This window comes from Felis catus, chromosome C1 (assembly GCF_018350175.1).
Source record: "Felis catus isolate Fca126 chromosome C1, F.catus_Fca126_mat1.0, whole genome shotgun sequence".
Taxonomy (NCBI): Eukaryota; Metazoa; Chordata; class Mammalia; order Carnivora; family Felidae; genus Felis; species Felis catus.
In genome coordinates, this window is record NC_058375.1 from 85,094,989 (window position 1) to 85,118,320 (window position 23,332).

At 38.1% G+C, this 23,332-nt stretch overlaps 1 protein-coding gene across 6 annotated transcripts in view; it reads right to left on the reverse strand.

Moving 5' to 3' along the window:
• Positions 1-3,300: 3,300 nt before the first annotated feature.
• FRRS1 (ferric chelate reductase 1) overlaps positions 3,301-23,332 on the reverse strand; it is a 103,077-nt gene continuing 83,045 nt past the window's right edge. For all 6 annotated transcript variants that reach the window (XM_019837488.2, XM_045036266.1, XM_045036264.1 and 3 more), the window contains 10 exons: positions 22,880-22,978; positions 21,415-21,562; positions 12,834-12,947; positions 11,152-11,264; positions 9,459-9,545; positions 6,869-6,966; positions 6,330-6,388; positions 5,379-5,522; positions 3,968-4,029; positions 3,301-3,886 (listed from right to left, as the gene is read on the reverse strand). In XM_019837488.2, coding sequence (XP_019693047.2) covers positions 3,794-3,886; positions 3,968-4,029; positions 5,379-5,522; positions 6,330-6,388; positions 6,869-6,966; positions 9,459-9,545; positions 11,152-11,264; positions 12,834-12,947; positions 21,415-21,562; positions 22,880-22,978 — 1,017 coding nt within the window. In that variant the 3' untranslated portion in view covers positions 3,301-3,793. The remainder of the gene's footprint in view (positions 3,887-3,967; positions 4,030-5,378; positions 5,523-6,329; positions 6,389-6,868; positions 6,967-9,458; positions 9,546-11,151; positions 11,265-12,833; positions 12,948-21,414; positions 21,563-22,879; positions 22,979-23,332) is intronic.

Below are 23,332 nucleotides of genomic sequence, written 5' to 3' on the forward strand. Positions count from 1 at the left end.
GGTACTGGGCAAAGAGGAAAGAAGCCGCAAATGGATTGGAACAGTGTGTATCCTAATCAAAGTTGAAAAGAGCTTAGAAGAATCCTATCTTTCATTCCCACCTATAATGACTTATCTTAAACAAGGACCTTTGTTCTTTTTTTTTTTTTTTCTGCTTTACCAGAGTATAGAGATAAATAAAATTTCAGCCAAAAGCTACATGCACCCCTAGAGCTTCCTAGTTGGCATCAGCTGCCAGTCGGCATCTCTATTTTCACCGCATCCTGGACTGGAGGCAGGATGTGGAAGGGATGAATATCAGAAGTGATATTCAATTCACACATTACAAATCCTGATAGAAGCCAAGTAAGCACTAAAGTGAATTTAATTCATTTATTTGATTACTTATGCCATAGGCTACCTTTGCCTTTAAGATTGGCTTCCACAGAGCAAAAAATAATAAAAGCAAAAAACAGCCTCAGTTGTGAATGTTAACCAACCACAATTTTCTAGAATTTGTTTCATCTTTTCCAAAAAACATTACTTATTTTCATCTTATAATGGAAACCATATTAAGGAAGGTAACTTATAATTTTTTTTTTTTCCTGAGAGAGTGGGTGCATGTGCAGGGGAGGGGCAGAGGGAGAGAGAGAAAAAATATTTTTGGGGGGAGAAGGTGCAAGTGAGCAAGCGGCAAAGGGGAGGGGAGGGGAGGGACAGGGGAGGAGGAGGGGAAGGGGAAGGGGAAGGGGAAGGGGAAGGGGAAGGGGAAGGGGAAGGGGAAGGGGAAGGGAAAAAGAAGCAGGGCTCACCAGAAGCAGGTCTCCAGCTCAACCGAAGCAGGGCTCGTGCTCACTGGAAGCGGGGCTCGTGCTCACTGGAAGCGGGGCTCGTGCTCACCCGCAGCAGGGCTCCCGCTCACCCGGAGCAGGGCTCGTGCTCACCGGAAGCAGGGCTCGTGCTCCCTGGAAGCAGGGTTCGTGCTCACCCGCAGCAGGGCTCCCGCTCAACCGAAGCGGGGCTCGTGCTCTCACTGGAAGCGGGGCTCGTGCCCACTGGAAGGAGGGCTCATGCTCACCCGCAGCAGGGCTTCCGCTCAACCGAAGCGGGGCTCGTGCTCTCACTGGAAGCAGGGCTCGAGCTCACCCGCAGCAGGGCTCCCGCTCAACCAAAGCGGTGGGGCTCATGCTCAGCCACAGCAGGGCTCCCGCTCAACCGAAGTGTGCTCGTGCTCTCACTGGAAGCAGGGCTCAGGGCTCGTGCTCACTGGAAGTGGCGCACAAGCTCACCCAATGCAGGGCTTAAACTGACAGACCGGGGCATCATGACTTGAGCCAAGAAGTCTGACGCTTAACCAACTGAGCCTCCCAGGTGCGCAAGAGAGAGAATCTTAAGCAGGCTCCACACCCAGCACGAGCCCTACGATCTCAAGACTGTGAGAGTTCATGACCTATGCCGAAATCAAGAGTTCAACGCTTAAGCTCTTAACAACTGGGCCACTCAGACACCCTTAAAAGTTTTGATTTTGATCATAACTTCAGCAGGAACACTGATGAAGATCTAAAGGCATTTAGTTTAACAATCACTCCTACCAAAGGAAGTTTAAAAAAACTTTATTACAAAAACAAGAAGAAATGATGACAGGAGTGAAGAATAGGCATTTTTCAATCTGTGGATATTAACAATTCATAAACAGAAAAATCATAATTTGGTATTAATAAAATGGCATCTATCAAGATTAAAGACTTTTTGGAGAATTCTATATGTTAATTGATGATATATCAAAATAGTGCAAAAAGATGAACCAGTTAAAAAGAAAAAGTTAAAATATCTTAACCTCGGTGCTGGAAATTCAGTAAGTCCATATACTTGAAAACCAAACACAACAGGTTCATTTTCCCCTTAAAAGAATTTTTCTTTGTCATGTACAAGGAAAATTATATTAAAATTTATTAACCTTTAAGCCCCTTATAATTGAAAACTGGAGGAAAATATTTTAGTATACACTTTTCTATACTAAAAAAAATTAATGAAACTATTTAAAAAAAAATTGAAACTGTAAGTAGCCTGGCACAGACCATGAACACAGAAGATTCACATCTCAACCCTAAGCTATTTATGATAAACACTTATATAAGGAACAAAAATAAAACTTCCATATCATTTTACCCCATAAAAGATGTAGGATACAATAGGATACACAGCTAAGGCTATTAACACCAAATACAGATTAGGTCCTCAGACCAAGCAGAAACTATAACATAATCAGAAAGAATGCCTAAAAGATAAAATATGCCTTCCTAAGCTTCTTTTTGCAATGTCCAGTTTTATTTCCTCTGATTAAAATAGTTATATTCATTTGTTACAGAGTCAGATGAAGGTAAAGGGAACTATCAAGCAATTGTTACAAATAATCATGATTAGAAAACAAACAGAAATGTAACCAGGAAAAATAATAACAGTCCCTAATTTCAGTTTCTAACTCACAACCCCAAACCCCTTACCCCACCAAAAAAAAGGCAGAAACTTTTCAAATACAAATTAAGAGTTGGCGGAATTAAGGGAAATGCCACTCCATGGTATTATCCAAGTACTAGAAATGAGTGACAGCACAATGAAACAGAAACAAAGCAGTACTTTGGTATTATGGTGCCACCCACTGGTTAGAAGTCCTCATAGCAAATAGGAAACCCAGCCACTAAAAAAAGAGATTAGAGTAGGAAGGAAAACAACACTGACGTTCTAATTCATTACAGCATCAGGAACTTCTAACAAAAAGGATCCACCCATATTATTTATTACCTCAAAGAAAGAGAGTAGCTCTTAAATATATTTACAAGGGTAAATTTTATTAATTTTGAAATGCAAGTCTACAATCTCCAAAAGCTAGGATTTGAATCTTACACTCAAAACAATTCACATATAAAATATCATTTTACTGAATATATAAATAGAGTATTTTTTACTAAATGTTTATTTATTTATTTTGAGAGAGAGAGCACAAGCAGCACAGAGGAGAGGCAGACAGAAAAGGAGAGAGAGAGAGAATCCCAAGCAGGCTCAGCGCTGTTAGCAAAGAGCCCAGTGTGGGGCTCAAACTCACGAACCATGAGATCATGACCTGAGCTAAAATCAAGAGTCGGAGGCTTAACCAAATGAGCCACCCAGGCGCCCATATAAATACAGTCTTAAGCAGAAGATGCATACTTGCATTTCATCACTAAGAAAGAAACTATAATATTCACATATAATTAAATGTGAATACAATGTTAACCCCACCTCCACCTTTACCAGAGAAGTAACAGAACACACAGAAAAAAGGACATGTCCAAAACACTGTACTGGAAAACATAGTTTCACAAAAAGTCCTAAGAAAAACCATCCTGATAAACAAGTATAGATGGTTTCTTTAAAGTACCACAGCACCTGTATAGCCCAAAATACATGTACCTTAATAGAATCCCCATTTCATCCGAATGACATCATTTCTGCCTTTCCAAACAGTTATTTTCTTAAATGCTAACATTCTAAAAATCTCATCATAGAAAATATTTGATAATCACTTCTCCTCAAGTACAACCTTCCTTGGTAACACTCAGAATCACACACAAAGGCTTGATATCCTTTTTCGAATCCATAGGACCCTGCTGAAAGCTGATCCCTAAGGACCATACTTCGGAATTCCTCTACAGACATGGCCTGGTCTTCCAAATTAGAATTCATGAATACGTTCCAGGCAGTCGGTACAGGCTTCAAGTTTCTTTGGCTTAATGATAATTATCATCTGGTCTGCAAAGCCAAGGTCTTTGCTTGCTCATAGACGATTGATTGCAGATAAGAATACGATGAGAAAAGTCACATTCCCACAGATATAAACTGCTAACGCCACCTTTTTAAAAGCATGTCCCTGAAAGAAAAATTGAGATATGAAAGAAAGAAACGACTATCATTAAGGTTTGTGTCAATAAGTAAGAAAAGGAGTACTTACTTCCGTTTCAGCTACAGTAAATGACTGAAGGATCTGAATTCTGGCATCATCCAATATTTCAACTGTCAAGAACAACAACATAAGTTTATGAGGCCAGTGAGTATGCCAATAAACTAACTCTCAAAAAAAAAAGTGATGTGTAGCATTTGCTGATTTCCAGGGTATATATTCTCCCATTTCAAGCTACTAAGCGTTACAAACTTCCTGAATATATAAGGCTCTCACAAATTGGGACAGACTGGCTACAGCACACATTTGTCAAGGGACTTAAAACATGCCTCTTCTGGTCAATAAACACCATATTAGTGTCTTAACAAACCACATTTTAAGTATATATGTATTTTAAACAGCACACCATAATTCAGTGGTCATCAAAAACCCCATCTATGTGACCCTATCAAGGACCAAAAATGGCAGGATAGATTTTTACTACTCAGCTCTGAAAAGCTCCTAGATTCACAACAAAGAGGTTTTGTTTTTAGAAGGCCACCTTTACTTACTATTTAGGGGGTTGGAAACTAAATAAGATACAAAGGACATAACCCAGAAACCAAGCTAGTTTAAAATGTCACCCACTCTCGGGGTGCCTGAGTGGCTCAGTCGGTTAAGCCTCTGACTTTGGCTCAGGTCATGATCTCACAGTTTGAGATTTTGAGCCCACGTCAGGCTCTGTGCTGACAGCTCAGAGCCTGGAGCCTGCTTCCGATTCTCTCTCTCTCTCTCTCTCTCTCTCTCTCTCTCTCTCTGCCCCTCCCCAGCTTGCTTTCTCTCTCTCAAAAAATAAAAAACAATAAAAAAAATTTTTAAAGAATGTCACCACCCACTCTCTACTAATTTGTCCACTCCTAATGGCTATAGGTATCTTGATTCCTAATGGCTACAGATATCTTTGGCACCAAAACCAAAATGGACCTTGCCACCAGAAAGCTTGGGCAAAGTAAGTTCTTCCTATCTAGTCTGCCTAGTTAGGCAGCTATAAATTATGTATATGAAAACCTAAGTGATAGCACACAGCACATTTATCAAACAGGTAAAATCTGTCTGCAGCTTTGCCCTCTGTTGACTTTGGGCAGCTCTTCTTCCTCCGTTTCTGGGTTCCCTCAGCTCCACGCATTCAGGAACCTCAGTGTGTACTGCCTTCAGACCAGCATCAAAATAAAAAGTACTTACTGAAAAAAGACTTCTTCCCCAAAACCTAAAATCGTTCCCCTTTTTACTCACAAATTCTAATACTAATGAGTATAAAACACAAAGACAGAATATTTCCACGAGTTCTAACACTGACTAATCACCACAGACATTTTCAGTGAGCTATCATGTAAGCGTCAACCACTAGTATCTAGAAACTAATTACATTCCAAGAGTTTGTATAAAAGTGATTCTACGTAACATGGCTTTTTGAGCAGGCTACCTTTTCGAGAAAGTCGGTAAGCATGTATCTCCAGGACAATTTCAGTCCCAACATGCCAGGCTACAAATCCAGTCATTGCATAGGTTTTCCATGGGCCAGGAAGGTTCAGTCCTGGTAAATCCATTCCCAGGAACATTGCTGCCACTACATTTAGAAGAAAAATATATATATTCAAATGTAGTCACCACCAAGAGAGATAATTATGTGTGCACGTGTGTGAACTATATCAACTAAAACACAGTAAGAGTTTGTGAGATGAATTAGATTAATATTTAAGACCAAATAGTTAATTTAATCTTTTTTTATTGTAAGACTAGAAACGGTCAGATGGGAAATTATAATCATGATCCACCAATTGTTTAAAAAGAGACACTCAAACTTTCCAAAAAGCTTTAAGTCTGCAATGTTGGAAGGGAGAAAAGTATGGAAATCATTGCTAACTATACTCCTCCCTCCGTGAAGAACCCCCAAAGACTACAGAAATGTGAGAGTAGGAGATGTCAGTTTAGGAATTTATTATATAACACGTAAAAATATACTGGATAACTGTGCTTGACTTTTGACAATCACCTTCCCTGGAAGGTACCATCCCCATGGAAAAGACCTGCAGACAGCCCACCTCAGCCCAACTCACAAATGACCCTCAACTTGAGCATTTGGCCATTAGCATAGCTTGCTTATTCTGCTGGCAAAGGCAAATGCTAAAAAAAAAAAGTCTTAGAAGGAAAGTTTTAAAGCAATTTTAAAAACCTTAAACTTAAAATTGAAATAACAACTTAAATAGTTACCTCTAGAAATTACTTTCTGGATTTCAATGTTTAAGGTTGATTTCCCCTCAACAACCAATTACTCGAATTACCAATACATCTAAAAATCATTTAATCCAAATTACAACTTGCAATATAAACAACCAGCAATTATATATGAATAAGTGGCATCACAATTACTTACCTGCTATTATTCTAGCAGCTGTTCCCATACTCCAGTGCGTCCAGTTAAACATTTGCCTTCTACCAAATAAAGAACCAATCAGTATTCTCAAAAGAGACAGAACTACAATTAATTCCCAAGAGAATAAAAAGCATGCACCTGAGAATTAGATATCTGAAATACGCTTTAAAACCTTTTAAAGTAAATATAATTTATCACTGAATTTCATACAGTGCAAAGGATTTTCACTTAAAAAGGAATTAGTTTGCCAAATAATGTTAAGGCCATTTATATATAAAAGCGATAAGTACTCAGGGTGCCTGAGTGGCTCAGTCTGTTAAGTGTCTAACTCTTGATTTCAGCTCAGGTCATGATCTCACCCGTGGTTCATGAGATCGAGCCCCGCATCAGGCTCTATGCTGACAGCATGGAGCCTGCTTGGGATTCTCTCTCTCCCTCTCTTTCTGCCCCTCTCCCATGTGCATGTGCATGCTCTCTCTCTCTCTCTCTCTCTCAAACTAAATAAACATTTAAAAAAAAAATTAAAAAGCTATAAGTACCTGGGGTCATATAAAGGTGGCCTGAAGGCTGCTAGAAGAGGCTGAAGAACTGCTAAAACCATCACTAGACAGCCAAGGTATGGGTGATAACCTGCATGCTGAACAAAGTTACATCGTTTCCATCATCTCGATCTCGCCCATCAGTTTAAATCCTCATGTTAAAAATAATACACACAGATGGACTCTTAGTGTTTTTCTGTAGCTTTAAACATTTATTATTAATAATAGGTACCATTCACTGAGTGCCTACTTCATACCAAGCACATACTTGATAGACATTATTACTAATGCTCACTACAATGCTTGACAGTTATCAATATCCCACCTTTATTTTTTTTAATTTTTGTATTTAATTTATTTTTTTAATTTACATCCAAGTTCGTTAGCATATAGTGCAACAATGATTTCAGGAGTAGATTCCTTAGTGCCCCTTACCCATTTAGCCCATCCCCCCCTCCCACAACCCCTCCAGCAACCCTTTGTTTGTTCTCCATATTTAAGAGTCTCTTGTGTTTTGTCCCCCTCCCTGTTTTTATATTATTTTTGCTTCCCTTCCCTTATGTTCATCTGTTTTACATCTTAAGGTCCTCATATGAGTGAAGTCATATGATCAATATCCCATTTCTAAAATGAGGAACCGAAACTTAGAGATATCAAGCAATGTGTCCAATGCCACACAGTGTGTAAATGGTGGTGGTGGCAGCCATGCGGAGCGCTGCCTCTCCCCCATTAGGATGTTAGGTAATCACCAACACCAGACCAGTACACCCCACCCAGGACTAGTTAGTATCCTCATGTCAGGAGCAATCATCCCAACGTATGGTAATTATTTGTTCAGACCTCTGTGTTTTCCTGAGATGAAGGTTCTATATATGATTCCTTATAACTCAAGTGCTTAATAGAACCTTAGTCACTCAATGAATGTTGATTAAGTGAATAGCCTATATAGCCACTGCATTAAAATCTTATCTCCTCTGTTCAGAATGAAGGTCTAACCCGAGAAAAGACCATCAACAAAGTATCTCAACAGTTTCGGCTCCACCCCTCTCTTAGAGACGCTGTATATCTGCTCAAAAGAGCAGACAGTTTTAGCACATTTAGCACTTAGCACAATTTTTCCACTTAAAAACTTAAGAGAGGGACTAAAGAGATGCTCTAACCTGTGACATGTTTAGATGGGGGAATATTATAGTCTGTTGTCACTGACTGCCGTGCTTGGGTAGACTCTAAAATCTGTGATCTAGAAGAAGGATATAGTGGTTTCCAAGCCATGATAGGAAGCTTTGGTAAACAGGAACAATAAGCTGACAAAAGAACATTAGAAAAACACTTTCAAGCCATGGACTCAGTTATACACAGATAAAATGATAACCAGGACCATGGAGAAGGAGAGTGCCTCTATCTCATAAAACAACAGTAGCAACTGCCGCAAAATTCTTGTATTTGCTTAGAATGCACAGGAAACTAGCCTAAGTACTTTCAGCTATTTAACTCTCAATTCTCAGAAAGCCTGTGATGTTGCTACTATACTATTCCCTTTATACTATCCTAATCATAAACTGCAAAGAGTGCAAACTACAGAGTTTATATAATAAGTATTAACCCTTGACCCAAATGCCTGCATAAAATAAAGTTCATATCAGAAAATCTTAATAACTTCCTTTAAAAAATAGGTCGGCCAATCTAGAAACTACCTAAAAAGCAGGAGGGAGGTTTCTTAGTGACCCAAGATTCATCAGTCTTGCCCTTGGGGCAACAGCCCAAAGTGAAATACAGTAAAACCTTGGTTTGAGAACATAATTTGTTCCAGAAACAGGCTTGTAATCCAAAGCACTTGTATATCAAAGCGAATTTCAAGAATCATTGGCTCAGTGGTGATCATGTGACATTCAGCATCGGGTGCTACTTTTATTACAAGACATCGCACATTTGTCAAGTTAAAATTTATTAGAAATGTCTACTTGTCTTACAGAACACTCACAGAGTGAGTTACTCACAATCCAAGGTTTTACTGTATTGAATTTTGATATTGAATTCTGACTGGCTGTAAAACTGGAAAAGTTTTACAAAAGAGCACAGGTTCTGACCTTGGGTACATCGCTTGTTTTCAGTAAGCCTTACCCCTTCATTCAATAATTACTGAGGACCTACTATGTACCAGAATCTGCTCTGGGTGCCTAAGATACACCAGTGAACATACCAGTAAATATCCTGGCTCTCATGTTAGCTTAGTGGTAATCATAGTGTGAGTTAGAGAAAACCACTTACAGTGTTCACATTCCTTAGATATCACACTTTGAATTTTCACCACTCCACAGTGAAAAAATTCACCCAAGCTATGTAGAGTATATGTAACATTTGCTGTAGCCTAAAAATATATTTCATTACCCAGTTATCCACAACAACATCCTCGCTCTGTCCCTGACCCCCAGCCATCTGGAACAGTCACCAGATGATTAAAAAAGGAAAGAAGAGAGATGTATGCAGAAATATCTTTTTACCCATCCATGTGAGTATATAACAGCAATCTCCTTGGTCATCAAAATGAATTTATATAAAAAAAAAAAAATCCTGCTGAAGAGATACTTACCCAACTCCAGCCTCTTCTGTAAATAAAAGGCAGAACAAAAGCAATGCAGGTGAGGGCAGTAGTAGTGAGCATGAGCGTCCGGTGTACCTGCAAGGGTGAAATGACACCATGAGAAGACAGTCAACCATGTAAGTGAAAGTAGTTGGCATAAGTGTGGGGAAAAAATCATGGGGCGAGATTCCCTGAAGGCATGCATTTGACTGACATCTAATCACAGTTTGCAGTGAGTTTTAAAATATTTTACTAAATGAACTTTAAAGAAAATTCTAAGCTGCCATGCCCATCGTTCCAAAGCATTTGCGAAGACTTCACCAGCACGAGCAGCAGGAATGGATATTTCACACACAGAGCACACCTACTTGCCAAGTCCTTCATTTCCTTCCTTTATTAAGTACCACCACCAAGCACAGTGCTCTACCAGATACAAGGAGACAGCAAGGAAACAGAGCTGTCTGCCAAGGAGCTTAGGAAACAACTGAGTAGATCAGAGAAACATATATGAAGTGTCAATGCATTGTCTAAATCCTGAGAATATTGAGAGTGGAGTAACAGTTGAGTATGCCAGGATAAATGGTGCAAACCAAAACTATCCCAGGGAAAGGACATATAATCACTCTACATATCACACCATATATATACACATCATAGTTTTAAAAGCAGTGGAGAATCTGAATTGGTAAAGCAAAGACACAAAGAATTTTCCAGTTGGGAATATCCACACGAACAGATGAGAGAGAAACAGAGGCAGAGAGAGAAAGACAGAGAAGCCAAAGGCAGAGACAGACAGCAGCAAAGCACACAGCAGTAGTAAGGACAAATAAAACAGATTGACTCTGCCAGCCAATAGTGAGAAATGAGGTTAGATGAGGAAAGTTTTAAATGCTACAAATTTATATGAATATAAAGTTTCAAGAATACCCCTTATAAAGTTAAAACTGTTTCAATAAGCAGTATTTTTTTCAAAAGCAGATGTGTACATTCTAGCTCAACACATAATTACTAATATTCCACTACACGTGCAACTATCTACACTCCATGACACATGAAAGATACAGTTTGTTTTCCTTTGTTTTGAGGAGTGCTTACTGACTCTTGTCTTTCTACTAGGAGACTGCTTCCTCATCCCATGCAAAGGTGCAGCATGAAAAGGAACACTTCTGGCTCCTCTTCCTACACACAGAGGAGATAGATGATCTTGATTAGTGAGCTAGGAATAGTCTAACCACTCATTGGCAACAACCAGGACAGATCCCTGCTTAGAAATGCATTAACCCCCACTATTTCTTTCTTCTGCTCTCCTATCCTCCTTGACTCATCTATACTCAGTGCAGGAAGTGAACGTTCTTCCAGGCTCTCCCCTTGGCCAAACAGACATGTAAGTCAGGATCTTTTGTGTCCCAAAGTCTATGTTACAAAGGAATGAATGCACATGGCCCCGAGACATTCTCTAATCCACCCTGAACCTCATAAAGCTGTCTCTATTTTGACCTCCATCAAGTATCTTATGTCTATTTTCAGTTGGTTGGGAAATCAAAGGGCAAAATGAAGAAATTATTAGGATTCCAAAACTACAACTGTAAACCACCAAAAAAAAAAAAAAAAGAAAGAAAGAAAAAGAAACATACTACATAAGTTTTCATGTTGCAATGTTTAAAGAATACGGAAATTGCATGAAGCTTTTTCTCCCACCTACCTGAAACCAAGCTGCTTGACCAAAAACAGGCTTTGCCCAAACAAATTTGAAGAACCGAGCCATGAGCACACCTATGCTAACAGTAGTCATCCATGCCACAAACATTAAAGCACCTGTGGGTGAAAAAATAGAATGGATGACATCACAAACCAAGCTGTTTCTTACATGACCAAGCCAAGTGCTCGGAACACAGAAAACAGCGAACAAAATACATTCAGTGAATGTAAGCATAACCCAACAACTCCCTATATATCATAGTTTTACCACCACCACCACTACTCCTAATAGCGAAACTTCCGTAGCCCCTACTGCGTGCCAGGCACTAAGAGCTTTATGTGTATTAATCTAATTGATGTTTACAACAATCCCATGAAGTAGTCACAATTAGTATTCCGCCTTTACCGGTTGGGGAAACTAAAGAATAGTGAAGTTAAGTAAGTAACACCTAAGGTTACAAAGTCGGGATTCAAACCCACTCTGGCTTCAGCAACTGTGCTCTTAACCATTACACTAAGACAGCCCTTCTGCAGGTATCTCAGCACCTTCTCACTTCTCATTCCAATAAACAATGAAAAACAAATAGGCATGTTACATGTGAATCCCATTACTGTCAAACTGGAGCTACTACTAGAAGCAAATTATCAATAATAAAGTGATTTTCAAGCTTAACTATGATGACATTTATTGAAACTCTACTGGAAGGAATAACTGAAGAATATAAAGGAAATATACCAAATAAGGAAATATCCCCCCACCCAATACTAGTACTGAAGAGTAGTATAGTATACACTATAATATTCCCCTTCTTTTAAATCCCATCTTTTCGAAAATAAAACAGGCTACTTTTCAAATGGAATAAACTTTTATCCGTAGAACCAGAGCCTTGTTTTTAGATGACTGCTCTTCCAACATAGTTAATTTCATCATTTTAAGTATACAATATTTATGTATAGCACTGAGTAATTTGTATAGCCTCAAATACTTTGTACACTGATCAGTTCAACAAAACTGTATCTTTGAGACTGAACTACTGTTAAATAATCAAAATCACAAAGCACTCTTCTATTATAAGCCTTTATTTTAATAAATGTCATAATTAAGGTCTCACAAAAATTAAACTGATTAACCCAGTGGTACTTAACTCTGGCTACAGTTAGAAACAACTAGGGCACTCTTGAAAAATTATAGATGTCTTACAAGCTCCATTAGTGATTTTAAAGTGCAGCCAGGGTTAAAACCACTGAATGATCCCTACTCTCTACTTTTAATAAAAATTTGCAAACATTAAGATAGACGCTGCTACCTGCAAATGTTAATATTTGAACATAGAAGACTTATGAACATTTTGCTAAATTATGCCCACTACTGGGGCACTTGGGTGGCTCAGTGGGTTGAGCAACCAACTTCAGCTCAGGTCATGATCTCATGATTCATGGGTTCCAGCTCCGCATCAGGCTCCCCGTTGTCAGTGCAGAGCCCACTTCGGAGCCTCTGTCTATCCCCCTCTCTGACCCTCCCCCATTCATGCTTTGTCTCAAATATAAATAAACATTTATAAATAAATAAATAAATAAATAAATAAATAAATAAATAAAGCTCAGTACCATTCCTAATCCAGCCAGCACTGAGCCATCAGGTAAATTTATTCCACAAAACATAAGAATGCTATACAGGTAACTTACCATGAGCCTTCAGAAGAAATAAAGAACGGGAGCCTCCCACATTCTTTGGATAGTCTGTCACATTATGTTTCTCATATGTAATCAAAGGTTGCTGAGAATGCTTATATATTCGACCTGAAATTTTTAAAAAGAAAATGAAGAAGAATTACTTCCTTAGGAGAGGAGGAATAGAAAGACAGTGCCATGACATAGAAACAAAACTTCTTAAGGTAGTAAAAAATAAATATTGTCAGAGATGCCATTCATATGCAAAAGCCACATAAATGTATATTCAAGTATATACGATCTTCCTGAAAAAAGCTAAAGAGATAATTTAGCCAATGAAGAGATGAATCAAGGGGGGCCTGGGTGGGTCAGTCAGTTAAGCGTCCGACTTCAGGACTTCAGCTCAGGTCATCATCTTGTGGTTCACAAGTTCGAGCCCTGCCTCAGGCTCCATGCTGACAGCTCAGAGCCTGGAGCCTGCTTCGCATTCTGTGTCTCCCTCTCTCTCTCTGCTCCTTCCCCACTCGTGCTCTGTCTCTCAAAACTAAATAAATGTTAAAAAAAATCTTTAGAGAGAGATGAATCACAGGGGTGCCTGGGTGGCTCAGTCGGTTAAGCGTCTGACTTCAGCTCAGGTCATGATCTCGCAGTCTGTGAGTTCGAGCCCCACGTCGGGCCCTGTGCTGACAGCTCAGAACCTGGAGCCTGCTTCAGATTCTGTGTCTCCCTCTCTCTCTGCCCCTCCCCTGCTCATGCTCTGTCTCACTCTCAAGAATGAATAAATGTTAAAAAACAAAAAAGAGAGATGAATCAAAATGAGGACTAAGAATGGAGAAGTTATAGAGTGTCTGAGTGGCTCAGTTGGTTAAGTCGATTTGGACTCAGGTCATGATCTCACAGTTTATAAAATTGAGCTCCATGTCAGGCTCTATGCTGCTTAGCACAGAGCCCACTTGGGATTCTCTCTCCCTTTCTCTCTGCCTCTCCCCTGATCATGCTCTCTGTCTCTCAAAATAAATAAATAAACATTAGGAGAAGAAGAAGAAGAAGAAGAAGAAGAAGAAGAAGAAGAAGAAGAAGAAGAAGAATGGAGATCATGGTAAAAGAGCTGGGGGTATGCAAGAGACCAAACGCTGTGAAGTCAAAACGATCACTGATACTATGATTAAAAATCACTGAAAATGTCAAATATAATTCTTGAAAGATACTACATATTTTTTAAAATCTGGAGTCCTAGACTAAACTAACAGAAATTGGACCTGGACAAAGGAAGTGGATAGAAGACAAACAAAAGCATTTGATGCTGTATTATTTGGCATATGGTCAATTCAGACAGGGTTTGACTAATAGACCAAACACCCAAATAACAGTGATGTAAACAAATTAAGGATATGTTATTATTTATTATGTATAAGATTAAATCTTTGAATGCATAGAATTATTCCAATTAGTTTGGTATGTGACTATGTATGTATGTGAATCTGGGAATCTATCCTACAGAAATATTCCCTTTTAACCAAAGATATAATGTACAAACATGTTCACAAAAGTGTTTTTTTTAATGCTGGCAAAACAAAAAAATTAGGTAAGCTAGATGTCCCTCATTAAGAGAATAAATCACAGAACATATTATTTTTAGGATACGATGCAGGTGTCAAAACAAATAGAAATAACGAAGAAGTTTGATACAACAGACACATAGGAATCCTTATCCCAATAAAATACGTTATTAAACCACAGACCACATCTCAATAATTTCCAGAAAAGAAATAATTATACAGGATACAGGTAAGTATCTATCCAAAATGGAACAAAGTGAAAAATTAACAACAAAATCTAAGGAAAAAATGACCCACCTAGATATTTCCAAAACTACTTTTCTAAATAACCTTCAGGTTAAATAGGAAACCAAAATTTAAAAGTCTTCTTTAAAATGAATAACAATGAAGGCATTTCATATCAAAACACATGTGATACAATCAAGGTAGTATTCAAAAGAGGCTTTTATCATCTTAAAAGAATCCTTTAAAAAAAAAAAGACTTAAAGTATTGAAATAATCATGTAATTCAAGAGGTGTTTACAACAAAATATAACCAAAGAAAGCAGGAAGGAAGATAGATTAAAAATAAAGGTAGAAATTAACAAACTAGTAAGTCTAAAAATCAGGAAAATCAAGTCTGCAAAAGACCAAGAAAACTGTTTTTGGCAAGTCTGACTACAAAATAGAAAGAACACAAACAGTATCAGAAATAAAAAGGATGACACAACTGCTAATATAGAAGACACTCTTTAAAATTATATGAAAATACTATATACAACTTTAAGTCAGACAAAAAAAAATTTTAAATCGAAATGAAATGGATGAATTTCTAGAAAAGTCTAGAATTATAAAACTTCATCAAATAAGTAGTAGTAACTCTGGACAGTAATAACGGTAGAAGAATTTTTTTAATTAGTCAAATATTTCCATTTCTAAAGGCTCAGACAGCTATGTGCATAAGTTCTATCATAAAATTTAAAAAAAATTTAACTTTAAAAACTCATACTTATTTAAGCTCTTCTAGAGTTCATTCTATGAGATTAGCATAACACTGAAACCAAAACTAGGCAGGCGTGCACGTGCGCACACACACACACACACACACACACACACAATCTTATAACCAAAGACCAAAATCAACTACAAATATAGATGCAAAAAGTTTAAATAAAATGTTAGTGATTCAAATCAACTGTGCATTAAAAGAATTATAGGGGCTCCTGGGTGGCTCAGTGGGTTAAGCATCCAACTTCAGCTCAGGTCATTATCTTGCGGTTCGTGGGTCTGAGCCCCAAATCGGGCTCTGTGCTGACAGCTCACAGCCTAGAGCTTGCTTCAGATTCTGTGTCTTCTTCTCTCTCTTCCCCTCCCCCACTCACACTGTTGTCCCTCTCTCTCTCTCAAAACTAAATATCTGAAAAAACAGAGTATTATAAAACATGGCCAAGCAAGGTTTATCCCAGGAAAGTGAGGACCATTTGCCATTCTGAAGTCTATAAAAGTAATGATAAAATATTATCTTAATTGCTGTCTGACAGACAGCAAATGAAATTCAGCACATGTTCATGACATGAACTCTGTAAAGTTAGGAAAAAATCATTTCCTAAACACCATAGAAGTTATCCACCAGGAAAATACAATAAACATGACACAACACGGAATATTAAAAGTATTCCTGTCAAAATCAGGAACAAGACAAGAATTCTTGCTAGTCCACATTTTTCTGGGAGAAGTAATACAATGAAACAAGACAAAAAATGAGGGCTATGTAACCTCATAATTTGCATAAAATACGATGTTTACCTAGAAAATCCAAAATAATCAACTGGAAAACTAGATGGCTACATTCAAGACAAACATTCAAAAATCAATAATTTTCCTATACACCAACAAATTTAGAAAATGTAAGAAAAATAATCCCATTCACAATAGGTCGTATTAAAATCTATAAAATTCATAGAAACAAAGTAACAAAAAAAATATATAAACCCTGTATGAAGACTTGAAGAACACCACAGGATTTCAATCAATAGAATATCCAGTATACTTCTGGATAGAAAGACTCTCTATTGCAAAGATGTCGATTATTCTTCAAGTTAATCTAAAATTTCATTGCAATTCCAATCACAACCCCAACAGGATCTTTAATGGAATCTGACAATCATTTCTAAAGTTTATCTGGAAGAACAGATAGATAACAAAGAGTCAAGAATTCCTGAAAAAGGCAGCCAGGAAGGGAATCATGCTCTATCAAAATTCATAACCTATTATAAGGCTATAGTAATTTCAACGAGTACAGTAATAGATTAGTGGAAAAATAAACTAGAAATAGTTTGATTTACTAATAAATGTTTGATATATGATAAAGAGGCTTTTGAAGCAGCAAAGATAAAATGAACTATTCAAAAAATGGTGTTAGGACAGCTGATTTCATTTCACAAATACTGTTATATCATGGCTTGTTTATAACAGAGATCAGAGATAAAGCAGGAAACAAGAAAAGTTTTATGTAATGAATACCTACAGAAGAGAGTCAAGAAGAGAGAGACAATAACTATCAGGAATTATACTGAATTAGCAGAGCAGCAGTAATGAAAACCAGACCACATTCCCAATAGCCTGAGAGTCATTTGGAAGAAAGTATTTTTAAATTCTGATTCACTTCACAGCCATGGCTGAGCAAGAATTTAACCTTCATTAAAGCAGAAGTCCATTATAATTTTTGGAGTTCCTTTGTACGGCTCTATTATAATCTTGGATTTCTGCTCTAAGGCAAGTTGAGTTTGTGTTTAGTACAAGGCTCTACAGTATTATGTGACGTGTGGTATTCCTAAATTGTTAAAATAACCGGTCATGTGATAACAGAGTCTCCAGTTCATTAATTATTTAAATTGGTAGATTTCCTAATTGTGAATTACTTATTCACCCAAGTGAGTTCTATCATTTCACATGACTGCTTATCTCATGATAGGACAATGTCAGCATTCTAGGAAGGAAACAGTATTAGAAAAAGGTTTTAAATGGATTTTACTGAAACTGGGTACATTTTACATTTATAAGAGTTACTGAGATTTTATGATGGCTTTGAAAAATGGTTTCAACCTCACAAAGTCTCACTGCTTTTAAGCAGACTGCAATTTATAAATGGTTCACGTACATATAACTAGATAACAGAAGAGACAATGATTTATGTGGCAATTGTACTTTGTTCCTTAATACAAGGGTACTGGAAAGTTTATTCCCTAAAGCAGAAATGTTAGGTTTGGATTTTTTTCTTTTTGAGGTTTTGTTTTGCTTTTTGCTTTGCACTCCACCAGTTTAAAAAAAAAAAAAATGGGTCTGTGCTCCCAACATATGTATACTTGAGTTAATAAACACATTCGTGTACTATTGTTTTAATGCATTATGTACACTAAAATGTATTAAAAAAGAAATTTTTAAGATGAGAGGAGATAAAATCAATCTACATACAAAGTTCTGGTGTTGTTCCTTGGATCCCTGGACTGCCTTACAATGTATATACACCTTATTTGGGAGAACCTTGTCCTAGAGCAATGAGTTATCAAACCACAATATACAAAACAATCACCTGGGATGCTGGTTAAAAATGCAGAAGAATGAGGTGCCTGGGTGGCTGAGTTGGTTAAGCATCTGACTCCAACTCCAACTCCTGGTTTCAGCTCAGGTCATGATCTCACATTCCATGGGTTCGAGTCCCGCATAGGGCTCTGCACTAACAGCACAGAGCCTGCTTGACATTCTCTCTCTCCCTCTCTCTGTACCCCCAACTCGTGCTGTCTCTGTCTCTCCCAAAAATAAACTTTTTTAAAAATGCAGATTCCAAGCATCAACAACAGAGATTCAGTGGGTCTAAGATGGAGTTCAGGAATCTGCATTTTTTAGCAGTCACTCAATTCTGAAGAAGGTTGTTTGAGGCTACACTGAAGCTTTTCTCAAGAAGGTTGTTTGAGAAACACTACAAAAGACAATACAGATGCTCTCCCCCATAACATCAGCACAGCAACACCAGCAGGAGAGGAAGATACAACAATGGTCTATTCTGCACACGCATTATCCAGGAATGAGGTTTTTCTGAGGAAATATTAGAACTATCACTTAAGGGGAGCCTGGGTGGCTCAGTTGGTTAAGGATCTGACTTCGGCTCAGGTCATGATCTCACCGCTTGTGAGTTCGAGCCCCGCATTGGGCTCTGTGCTGACAGCTCAGAGCCTGGAGCCTGCTTCAGATACTGTGTCTCCCCCTCTCTCTGTCCCTCCCATGCTCATTTTCTGGTTCTCTCTGTGTCTCAATAATAAATAAATGTTTAAAAAAACACTTTTAAAAAAAGGACTAACACTTAAAATATTGTTTCTAAAAGAAAATACATTCCAATTTCTACAGTGCTGACCTAAGAAGAAATTTTTGGCATTCTCATATACCCCCCACACACACACAATTTATTATATAATAGAATTTATCCACTTAAATGAAATTGCTTTTATTTTAATACGTGTAACATCTTTTAAGTATAAAATTTTCTAAAGTATAAATGCAAACTGTTAAATCCCATAGCAATTTAAGACATCCATTTGCATCAATAATGATTTATGAAGCATTTGTAACATACCGGGCACCAAAGGAAGCAATCTGGTATGATGGAAAGGGCGTGGCTTCTGTAAGCAGAACAGCCTGGGGTTGAATATCTGACTTAATAATTTCTTACTTGTTAGATTTGGAAGAAGTTACTTAACCTTTCTAGGTTCCAGTGTCTTTATTTCTAAAATGGTCAATATAATGTATATTTACAGAGCCTCTGTGAGAAATAAACAAGATATGTATACTGCACACAGTAAGTGACAATTGTAATAATGACAAACAATTACCCGCACTTTAGTGGTATCTGTTTAAAAATTTCTTTTTTAACATTTATTTATTTTTGAGACAGAGAGACAAAGCATGAATGGGGGAGGGGCAGAGAGAGAGGGAGACACAGAATCGGAAGCAGCCTCCAGGCTCCGGGCCGTCAGCCCAGAGCCCGACGCGGGGCTCGAACTCACGGACCGCGAGGTCGTGACCTGAGCTGAAGTCGGACGCTTAACTGACTGAGCCACCCAGGCGCCCCGTAGTGGTATCTGTTTAAAAACACACATATGTGACCTTTTCCTCATTAAAAATCCAATTCCTATATTTCCCGTGTTCAAAAGTGTTGACTAGTTAGGCTCTGAGGTCAAAGAGTTTGGGTTCAAATTCCAACTCTACCATTCACTCATCTGGGCAAATTACTTAACTGCTCCTAAGCCTCAGTTTCCTCTGGGATGAAACAGATAATAATACTACATATCTAATGTAATATTATGAAGATAAAAATGAAAAATCTAACTATAGTGCTTATCCAGTGACTGGCACTCATTAAGCCCTGAGTAATTTTTATTCATTATCACTTAACCAAGAAATGATTTTCAAGCCATATTTGCTGATGCTGGTGCAAATAAGAATACATGATTTGACTAAGATAACTACACATATCACCTACACTAAATCTACAAATATTCCTAAATTTTCTTGTAACATGAGTAGATATTTTATCCTGCTTCAAAACCACTGTCTCCCCTTTACCTAGAGTATAAAATCTAAACCACGTAATAGAATATGCAAGGCTTTTCACAACTCCACCTGCACCACATTTGTCTCTTCCTCTTCCTTTACCTCACCCCCTGACCTCCCATTCTATACACCCAGCTTCTCACAGTTTTAAATTTTTTTTTAATGTTTTTATTTATTTTTGAGACAGGGAGAAACAGAGCATGAACGGAGGAGGGTCAGAGAGAGAGAGGAAGACACAGAATCGGAAGCAGGCTCCAGGCTCTGAGCTGTCAGCGCAGAACCCGACGAGGGGCTCGAACTCACGGACTGTGAGATCATGACCTGAGCCGAAGTCAGATGCTTAACCGAATAAGCCACCCAGGCGCCCCTCTCACAGTTTTAAAAAGAAGTTACAGTCTCAAAATTTGGGCACAGTATTATCTCCCAAGAGAGGAGTCACTAAATACTACCTTGGCATTTCTTGTAGTTCTTCAAAACATCATTAGCCAAGGCCTTAAACAAAATCTAATAATCCCTTTTAATATGTGTTACAACACAAGGGCTCCTAGGTGGCTCAGTCGGTTAAGCATCTGACTCTTGATTTTGGGTCTGGACACGATCTCATGGTTTCGTGAGTTCAAGCCGCACATTAGGCTCTGTGCTGGCAGCATGGAGCCTCCTTGGGATTCTCTGTCTCCCTCTCTGCCCCTCCCCACTCGCACTGTCTCTGTCTCTCTCAAAATAAATAAAAAAAGGTTAAAAAATGTTTTTAAAAAATGTGTTGCAATCAATACCCACCAGGGCAGTCTTCTTAAGGGTAAGGGAAATATTCAAACTCATAAAACTACCATAGGCCGCACTTGACATCAGATTCACTTAGAAAGACGTGGGACAGGAGACACAGCACATCTGCAGAGCACTGAGAGGCATTCTCCTTCAATGGGAGATCCTGTAGCACTTTATTCAGCTGTCCAAGAGCTATTCTCTCTTCCCTTCCTCCAGCTCCCTGGAGAAAGCTCAGGTTCAAGGAGGTGAAATTCACAGTGGACAGGTTACCCTGCAAAAGCCAAAATCTGTTGCAACAACCCCACAGTCACTGTTTGTAGGATCCCTGCCAGGGATCTGCCAATGTCACAACACTTAGGGAAGCCCAAAGATACGGCTTCTTCCTGGGTATTTATAGTTCTTCCTGGTCCAAATGCAGTTTGCCAGCCAGAAGTCATTTTTATCATAAGCATGTTGCTTTATGACACAGTTGACACTACTTTTATCTAGTTTCCAGGGAAACAAACCTAGAAGGTTAACCAAAGTCAAATTGTCAGGCAAAAATGGAAAAGGGTTTTGATAACTCTTTACCCACAAGTGCGTATCTTAAAAAAATGAGCAATTATAGTAGTGTCTCCAGAACAGGTGGAAAAGGGAAGAAGAGAAAGGAACAAACTTGAAAAGATAGTTTTTATCAATATACGTACCATTGTCAGCTGCACCATCTGCTAGAAAGATGTAGTAGCTTGTGTTTAGATCAAATCTGTTCTTAACCCCAGGAAGGGTAATGTTTCTTCTGAAAGAACACTGCATAACACCATCCGCCAGCCTCCAAGCCATATCCTCAAGAGCACCCTACAAACACATACAATGGGTCTCTTCAGCACTTTCCACAGATTTGCTAAAAATAAAATATGATCAAAATCCTGACCTGTTCGATTTCCTTTCCCTAAGATCCTTTGTGCATGTTTTGTCTGCTGTATCATTGTTTGTCCACTTCCTCTCTGAGGAGTACAAGAAACATTTTCTCCTGGTTTATTGGTCTTTATCCTACTTGGCAAAAACACTATTTTTACTTTGAGTCAGAACCCCACAAACCCTCTACCCAGGCTAGAAATTTTGGCAGATGTACTAACCCCCTCTCACCTCTAACACACGATCAAAAACACTGAAGAAACAATTAGAAAGTAATACCCTAGTGGCCAAGATGCGATGTGCATCAAGGGAGAAGTTCCAAGCTATGGGAAAGCTCTGCAGAGAACATAATGTTATTAGGAGATGACTACTTCTTGGTCAGAGCTCACTTGCTTGTCAATTGCCATGTGAAAAAGACACTTCTCTACCAGAAATAAGCCATCTTTGGCATAGATGCCAACAAGAAGCACTGAAGACAACTGTCCAAGGCACTGAACCAGTCTCTACCATACATGTTCCCCTTTCTCGCTAGACAAGAAACTGTGTCTTTAACCTACACCTTTTCTTAAAAATCTATCTGTAAGCTTATGGAAGGGAGCTGATGCTTTGACTATCTTAACCATAATTTTTTTTTATAAGATGCAAAAAAGGATTTAAACGGCGCACGCAAGAATTCATCTTTTCCTATAAGAGAACCTTATCTTGTGCTTCCCGAAGTGTAGAAAAGGGGAGATGTTGGTCAAAGGGTACAAAGTTGCAGTTATGTAGGATGAAAGTCTAGAGATCTGATGACTATAGTTAATAATACTGTATTATATACTGGAAATTTGCTAAGAGAAAATTTCAGGTGCCCTCACCACAAAAAAGAAAAAAAAAGTAAGAGAGGAGATAATGGTAGCAGTCATTTCACTATGTGTGTGTGTGTGTGTGTGTGTGTGTGTGTGTGTGTGTATATATATATCAAAACATTATGTTGTATACATTAAATACATATATACAATTTTATTAAACTATATAATATTAAATATATTGAATATATAATGTTAAATAAAATAATATAATGACATTAATAAATTAAATGTACAAATATAATAATATAACTTACTTTATATATTTTTATATATTATTTTAAAAATAAAAGAAAGCACAGAAAAGTGTCTTCCAGCTTTTTGTAAGAAAGGAACCCTACTGCCAATGTTGGCCGCATAGCCAGGGGCACACAAGAGGGGTGGAGGTTCCCAGAATCTTCCCACCTACCCTGGAGTCCATCACAGGGTGACTTCGCCCCATCAAACGGGATGGTTGTATGTGCACAGTGTGATCTTCATGAATACACACATAAGCATCATCATCACCCTGAAAAACAATTGCAAATGAGAAAAATTCAAAGGAATTTCAACATTTTGTTTTTTAAAATATCCCTAATGAAATCAAATAGTATTTGATGTTTTTAAAACATAATTTACTGACTCAATCCCAAATGATACCACAAATTCCAGAGAACTGGCTGTCCAATTTATTAATAAAAAATAATTTTGCTATATTGAAGAAAGAAACAAAAAGCAGAAACAGACCCATAAATACAGAGAACAAACTTGATGGTTGCCAGAGGGCAGAAGGTGGGGGGAAGGGGCAAAATGGATGACAGGCAGTGGGACATACAGGCTTCCAGTTGTGGAATGAATAAGTAACAAAATAAAAGGTAGAGAA